The sequence below is a fragment of the Rhinopithecus bieti genome, unplaced genomic scaffold (assembly GCF_001698545.2).
Source record: "Rhinopithecus bieti isolate Rb0 unplaced genomic scaffold, ASM169854v2 scaffold_29928, whole genome shotgun sequence".
NCBI lineage: Eukaryota > Metazoa > Chordata > Mammalia > Primates > Cercopithecidae > Rhinopithecus > Rhinopithecus bieti.
The window spans coordinates 1430650-1439217 of NW_016814053.1; the positions used below are offsets into that span (position 1 = coordinate 1430650).

At 39.8% G+C, this 8568-nt stretch overlaps 1 protein-coding gene across 1 annotated transcript in view; it reads right to left on the bottom strand.

Moving 5' to 3' along the window:
- Positions 1-8568, bottom strand: part of NEMF (nuclear export mediator factor) — a 73115-nt gene that overhangs the window by 33325 nt on the left and 31222 nt on the right. The window contains 2 exon segments of the mRNA XM_017849465.1: positions 1517-1579; positions 2287-2390. Of these exon segments, the coding sequence (XP_017704954.1) occupies positions 1517-1579; positions 2287-2390 (167 nt within the window).

Here is an 8568-nt window from a genome sequence, read left to right on the forward strand (position 1 = left end):
AAATAAATAAATAAATAAATAAATATAGGCGTTTACAGCTATAAATTACCCCCTAAGGGCTGCTCTTCTTGCATCTCATAAGTTTTGATATACAGTATTTTCATTTCATTCATCTCAAAGTGTTTTGTGGCATATTTTGTGATTTCCTCTTTGTTCCATTGCTTATTTGTAACTGTGGTATTTAATTTCCACATACTTATGAATTTAAAACATTTTCTTCTACTACTGGTTTCTAATTTCACCTCATTATAGTCAGAAAACTTACTTTGTCTAATTTCAAGAGTTTTAAATGTATTGAGGCTTGTTTTTGTTTCTTTTTTTGAGATGGGAGTCTCACCCTGTCACCCAGGCTGGAGTGCAATGGTGCTGTCTCAGCTCACTGCAATCTCTGCCTCCTGGGTTCAAGCGATTCTCCTGCCTCAGCCTCCTGAGTAGCTGGGACTACAGGCGTGTGCCACCACACCTAGCTTATTTTTTGTATTTTTAGTAGAGATTGAGTTTCACCATGTTAGCCAGGTTGGTCTCAACCTCCTGACTTCATAATCTGCCTGCCTCAGCCTCCCAAAATGCTGGGATTACAGGCGTGAGCCACCACATTCGGCCAAGGCCTGTTTTAGAGACTATCCTATGGTCTACCCCAGAGAAGATTTCATGTGCACCTAAGAATACAGGGTGAGCACCCCAAATCTGAAAATCCAAAATGCTCCAAAATCTAAAACTTTCTGAGTGCAGCATGACGACTAAAGAAAATGCCCACTGGTGTTTGCTAGAAATGTTTTGGAGCATTTTGAATCTCTGATTTTTGGATTTGGGATGCTAAACTGGTAAGTATAATGCAAATACTTCAAAATATAAAAACACTTCTGGTCCCAAGCATTTCAGATAGGCTACTCAGCCTGTATTGTGCTGTTGTTAGGTAGAGTATTCTAGAGGTGTCTGTTAGATTTATAGTGTTGTTCAAGTCTTCCATTTCCTTGCTGATTCTGCGTCCAGTTATTCTATGACTGAAAGTTGGGTATTAAAGTCCTCAATTATTATTGTAGAACTATCTCTTTCTCCCTTCAATTCTGTCAGGTCTGCTTCACGTATTCTAGGGCTCTGTTATTAGCAGCACATATAACTGTTATATCTTCTTGATAGACTGATCCTTTTATCACTCTATCTTTTTTTATTACGTGTGTGTGTGTGTGCGTGTGTATGTGTGTGTCTGTGTTTTAGAGATGAAGTCTCATTCTCTCACCCAAGCTGATCCTCCCACCTCAACTTTCTGTAGCTGGGACCACAGGTGCATGCCACTGCACCCAGATTTTTAAAAATTATTCTAGAGGTGGGGTTTCACTGTCTTGCCCAGTTTGGTCTCAAACTCCTGGCCTCAAACAATCCTCACACTTCAGCCTCCCAAAGTGCTGGGATTACAGCCATGAGCCATCACATCTGGCTCTCTTAAATTTTTGTCTCACACTAAAAATATTTTAAAGAAAGGAATAAGAATTCTGAATAGAAAGAAATATATTACCTGTTGGATTCTTAATTACACAGCTAGTAGCTCCATGAAGATCAGCGTGTACATAAATGTCTCCTTAAATACAGACAAAAAAAAAAATGACACTTTAAGTTCTAATTCTCTCTCTTTTTTTTTTTTTCAGATGGAGTCTCACTCTGTCGCCCAGGCTGGAGTGCAGTGGTGTGATTTCGGCTCACTGCAACTTCCGCCCCTGAGGTTCAGGCAATTCTCCCATCTCAGCCTCCCAAGTAGCTGGGATTACAGGCACACACTACCATGCCCAGCTAATTTTTTTGGTATTTTTAGTGGAGACAGGGTTTCACCATGTTGGCCAGGCTGTTCTTGAACTCCTGACCTCAGGTGATCCACCTGCCTCAGCCTCCCAAAGTGGCTGAGATTACAGGCGTGAGCCACCACACCCGGCCAAGTCCTAACTCTAAGTGTGAAAAATGATTGCAAATTTTAACACCGCAAGAGTAACCTTTTAAAAATTTGACCTACAATGACTCTGAAGACTGAAAGTTATTCAATACTCTAATGTAATAGAGTATTGAAAGTCCAACACTACAGATTAGCTCAGCAATATCATTTTAGAAATATTCACTTAAAAACTAAAAGCATCAAAACACATACTCAACAAACCATGAAGCATCATGCATCAAATCTTTCTACTAGTTAAATCTATCAAACAAAAGAGTATAACAAGAAAATCAATGCCTAATATTGAGATAACTGATCCAATCATTTAAGAGAAAATTCTTCCGAATTTTAATCTTACCTACCTGGTGTCAGGTATCTTTTCACAATTATTTCATTCTGTTGCTGATCTCGTCCACCTATAATTAGATAGTTCTCTGAGCTAATGAACCATAGAAATTTCTCAAACCTACCGAGATGAAAGAAAAAAAGTTAACTTTTCTTTATAGCTGCCTGAATTCATACCCTTTTTGCAAACGAAACACAACAGGAAGCTATCCTGCCTGTGTAGTTTAAGACAAGTTGATGGTTTAATTTTTTTTAAGGCATCAAGCTGAATTTGACTAAAAACCTATAATACAAATTGCCCTAGGATATTCTTAAGACAGTCTTAGAAAAAAGAAATTAAATTCTATATTTAGAAAAGTTACCTTCTTACTCCATATAGCCTTCTTAAACCCAATAACTTCTAACAATAAATTACATAAAGCAAAAGTATAAAATGTCATATGGTCCCTCAGTTTAGCTTTCTTTTAGTGAGGTACTGAATAAGCTTTAGACCACTGATAAGAAAGAAATGTTGTTTTCCCACTCTGTTCTCAATAAATGAACGTAATTCATCTTTATATATGATATTATTTACGTTGTTTTAAACACAAAAGACCAAAAATTGTCTTTAGGAGAGTAAAATTATAACTTTTCTCAAAAGACAAAGTAACTTGGGTTTTCATGATTAATACCTGCAAGATAAAAAGTATAGAGTATATTATCTGTATGACATTTAGAAAATGACATGCAAGACAGATGAAAATAAATACTTGCTACATGATGTATGACTACAGAGATTATCTTCTGTATGTTTTAATCCACAATTTTTAAAACTTTTGGTTAAAAATGGTAGACTAAGCACAGATACTTAACTTACACTCCCTAATACAACAGTGAAAGGACTTTACTACTATTTTCTAATCTGACTTTTTAATTGGGTAACATACACTCATGGTTGAATAAAATTATTTACTTATAAAAAAGGTCAGCCAGACACGGTGGCTCACACCTGTAATCCCAGCACTTCAGGAGACTGAGGCGGGCAGATCACAAGGTCAGGAGATCTAGACCACCCTGGTTAACACGGTGAAACCCCGTCTCTACTGAAAATACGAAAAATCAGCTGGGCGTGGTGGCAGGGTCCTCTAGTCGCAGCTACACTAGAGGCAGAGGCAGGAGAATGGCATGAACCTGGGAGGCGGAGCTTACAGTTAGCCGAGATCACGCCCCTGCACTCCAGTCCAGGCGACAGAGTGAGACTCCGTCTCAAAAAAAAATAAAAATAAAAAATAAAATAAAAAATAAAAAAAAGGTAGTGAGAGATCCTGCATCCCTTCAGTTCCTGTCACTACACCAAAGAGGGAGCCATTGTGATTGGCTTTCTGAGCATCCTTCTCGAGATTCTTTACACATAGAAAAGTTAAAATATTTATCCTAATCTTCTCTTTCCTGTTGTAGGAAGTCAGGGACCCCGAATGGAGGGACCAGCTGGAGCTGTGGCAGAGGAACATAAATGTTAAGATTTCATGGACATTAACCAGTTTCCAAACAATACTTTCATAATTTCTTACACCTGTCTTACTGCCTTTTTTTTTTTTTTGAAACGGAGTCTCGCTCTGTCACCCAGGCTGGAGTGCAGTGGCACAATCTCGGCTCACTGCAAGCTCCACCTCCCAGGTTCACGCCATTCTCCTGCCTCAGTCTCCCAAATAGCTGGGACTACAGGCACCTGCCACCATGCCCAGCTAACTTTTTGTATTTTTTTTAGTAGAGACATGTTAGCCAGGATGGTCTCGATCTCCTGACCTCGTGATCCACTCGCCTTGGCCTCCCAAAGTGCTGGGATTACAGGCATGAGCCACCGCACCCAGCCCTTACTTTAATCTCTTAATCCTGTTATCTTCGTAAGATAAGGACATACATCACCTCAGGACCACTGTGATAATTGTGTTAACTGTACAAACTGATTGTGAAACATGTGTTTGAACAATACGAAATCAGTGCACCTTGAAAAAGAACAAAATAACAGCGATTTTCAGGGAACTAGGGAAGACAACCATAATGTCTGACTGCCTGCAGGGTAAGGCAAAATAGAGTCATATTTTCCTTCTCGCAGAGAGCCTATAAACAGACATGCAAGTAGGGAAGATATCTCTAAATTCCTTTCCTAGCAAGGAATATTAATAATTAATACCCTGGGGAAGGAATGCATTCCAGTGGGGAGGTCTATAAATGGCCACTCCAGGAGTGTCTGTCTTATGCAGTTGAGATAAAGACTGCAATACGCCCTGGTCTCCTAAAGTACCCTCAGGCTTATTAGGGTGGGGAAAAAACTCTGCCCTGGTAAATCTGTGGTCAGACTGGTTCTCTGCTCTTGAACCCTCTTTTCTGTCGTTTCAGATGTTTATCAAGACAATACGTGCACTGCTGAACATAGACCCTTATCAGTAATACTGCTTTTGCCCTTTTGCCCTTTGCCTTGTGATCTTTCTTGGGCTCTTTATCAGGAGTTTTTGATTTTGCTCTTGTCCTGTTTCCTTAGAAGCATGTGATCTTTGTTCTCCGTTTTGCCCTTTGAAGCATGTGATCTTTGTGACCTACTCCCTGTTCTTGCACCCCCTTCCCTTTTGAAATCCTTAATAAAACTTGCTGGCTTTAAGGCTCCAGTGGGCATCATGGTCCTACGGATATGTGATGTCATCCCCGGCAGCCCAGCTGCAAAATTTCTCTCTTTGTACTCTTTCTCTTTATTTCTCAGCCGGCCGGCACTTATGGAAAATAGAAAGAAACTATGTTGAAATATTGGGGTGGGTTCCCCAATATTTTTAGACATAGCACAAACTGTTCTGCATATTGCTTTTTTCACCTAAAAGTACATTTTCTTCGTTGCTGAATGGACACACTACACTTACTTAACCATTCCCCTATTGATAGTAAAGAGGTCTGTAAAAAGACAAAGATATAGGGACAAAAATAATGGGAGAGAAAAATCAAAGATGCATTTTGTAATCATCCTAGTAAAGGAATGTACAGCCAACAAGTCAATAAAAAGTAGTCAATCAAAAGAAGGCAATAATGAAGACAAAAGAGGACACAGAACAAATGGGACAAGTAAAAAGCAAATAGTAAGATGGGTAGATTTAAACCCAAATATATCAGAGATTACATTAAATATAAATGCATTAAATGCCCAGGTAAACAGCAAAGACTGTCAGACTGGAAAACAATGACAATGATATATATGATGCTCCTTTAAAATACAAGGATGGAAAGGCTGAAATATAATGATGAAAAAAGATAGGCCAGGTGCGGTGGCTTATACCTGTAATCCCAGCACTTTGGGAGGCCAAGGCAGGTGGATCACTTGAGGTCAGGAGTTTGAGACCAGCCTGGCCAACATGGTAAAGCCTCATCTCTACTAAAAACAGAAAAATTAGCCAGGCATGGTGGCGGATGCCTATAATCCCTGCTACTCAGAGGGCTGAGGCAGAATTGCTTGAACCCAGGAGGCAGAAGTTGCAGTGAGCCAAGATTGCACCACTGCACTTCAGCCTGGGTGACAGAGCAAGACTATGTCTCAAAAAAAAAAAAAAAAAAAAAAAAAAGAAAAAAGATATACCGTGTAAACACTAACCAAATGAAAGCTGAACTAGTTACACCTGACAAAGAAGGAGAAAATAATTACAAGTTAGAAGGACATTTCATTAAAGTTGATAGAAGGCTCAATTCATTAGAAAGATATAACAGTTACATAGTTGTATCATCGAATTACATTGTCTCATATATAAAAAGCAAAAACTGGCAAAAGTAAAAAGAGAAATGGACAAATTCGCAGAAGAATATTATAAACTTTCTGCCAATATATTTTAAACTTTAGACAGTCTTTAAAAAAAACACTGCTCACCAAAACTAGGAAATTTGAACAGTCCTTACATTTACTAAATAATTTGAATCTGCAATGAAAAGCTTCCCCAACGAAAACTCCAGGACTACTCAGCTTCACAGGTGAATTTCATCAGATATTTAAGAACAACTGAAAAAGAAACACTTTCCAACTTGTTTATGAGGCAATATGACCTTGATACCAATACCCAACAAGAACATTACAAGAAATGATAATTACAGGATGATCCTATTCAACAACAGAGATGTCAAACAAAACAGAGAGAGAGAGGAGACAAATACAACCAAATTTTGAAAGCTGGAAAACAAATGGACAAGTGATCAGACTTAAGAAGCTGAATCCTAAGCTAACAGTGAAAAAAGCAACAACTAAATTTACAATGTAAAACTCATAAAAGGCTAAACAAATGGCAGCACAAACACTTAAGGAAGTACGAGTTTAAGACGAGAATGAAAACAGGAGGACTGGCTGAGAGTCTGTTCAAGAAGCAGTTAGTTCCACATACGTTCTTTCCAGTTAATTTCTGTTCCATTTCCTAACAGAAGGCCAGAGGTTAATTTATCTAGAAAGGGTATAAAGATCATCTCTGGACAAGGGTAAATGTGGCACAGTTATATAACCAGGAGTAACATATGTAAAACACAGCAAATAAGTAAATGAATTACTGGATCCTGAGACTCTCAGTCTATTATTTCCACTGGGCTCCCCAAATGCTGCAGCAGCCAGGTCTTCACCTTACAAGCAGGAGAGAAAAAGAATCTTTTCCGGGAAATGAGACTAGCTCAAGAGGAAAAGGGCTAAAGACAATGAAGATTCTACACAAAATGGCCAACACAGATCATTTCACAAGCCCAACCACCCAGGGAACTTCCAGTCAGCATTTTAATACCCTACCATAAAATGTAAAACGTTGAATAGACAATCAAGGAATACCAGACATTAATGAAAGTCTCTAATGTGAAAGCTGGAGATAAAAGCAACATTTTTTTAAAAGTGCCTGTACTCCCAGCTACTCAGCAGCCTGTGCAACTGAGCAAGGCTCTGTCTCCAAAAAAAAGAAAAAAAAAAAGGAGGGTGCGGTAGGGCTGATGTGGGTATGTCAAAAACAAGTTACGGTAACATAACATGAGTAACTATAGACATCCAATATATGGCACAAGGAACACAGTTAATAACACTGTATTATATATTGGAAATTTGCTGAGAGTAGATTTTTTAAGTGTTCTTACCACACACACGAAAAACAGAGTAACTATGTGAGATGATGGATATGTTAATGTGCTTGACTGTTCCATTTCATTACGCATATGTATCTAATAAAAGCATACTATAGACCTTAAATATATATATATATGTTTCTTTTTTTGAGATGGAGTCTCGCTCTGCTGTCCAGGCTGGAGTGCAGCGGCATGGTCTTGGCTCACTGCAACGTCTGCCTCCCAGGCTTAAGTGATCCTCCCACCTTAGCCTCTCAAGTAGCTGGGACTACAGGTGTGCGCAACTACACCTAGCTAATTTTTGTACTTTTTGTAGAGACGGGGTTTCACCATGTTGCCCAGGCTGGTCTCGAACTCCTCATCTCAGGTTATCTGCCGGCCTATGGCCTCCCAAAGTGCGGGGATTACAGGAGTGAGCCACCGCACCCTGTCTTTATAGAAACATCTTGAAAAGCAGAGAGTTCCAAATGTTGATGTCCCTGAGATAGAGCAATTGCATGTAACCAAAATCTGTGTGTTTTCGTTTGTGAGCATCTGGTCCAGTGCCCTCCCTTCACTTGCTCCAAGGCTATAGGATGTTGTGATACCCATTAGCTAATTACCTTTGGGAAATGATTTCAGAGCATCAGGGTGCTATTTCAGCCATCCATTTGCTTTTTTTTTTTTTTGAGACAAAGTCTCGCTCTATTGCCCAGACTGGGGTGCAGTGGCACGATCTTGGCTCACTGTAACCTCCGCCTCCCAGGTTCAAGCGATTCTTCTGCCTCAGCCTCCAGAGTAGTTTGGTCTACAGACACAAGCCACCACACCTGGCTAATTTTTATATTTTTAGTAGAAACGGGGTTTCACCTTATTGGCCAGGCTGGTCTCGAACTCCTGATCTTGTCATCCACCCGCCTTGGCCTCCCAAAATGCTGGGATTACAGGTATAAGCCACCATGGCTGGCTCCCATTTCCTTTTGTTTGACAGCAGGCAAGTGTCTGTTTGTTGAAATGACACATTTGATCCTTTTTTCTTTTTTTAAGACGGAGTCTTGCTCTGTCGCCCAGGCTGGAGTGCAGTGGCCGGATCTCAGCTCACTGCAAGCTCCGCCTCCCGGGCTTACGCCATTCTCCTGCCTCAGCCTCCTGAGTAGCTAGGACTATAGGCGGCCACCACCACGCCCGGCTAGTTTTTTTTTTTTTTTTTTTTTTTTTTT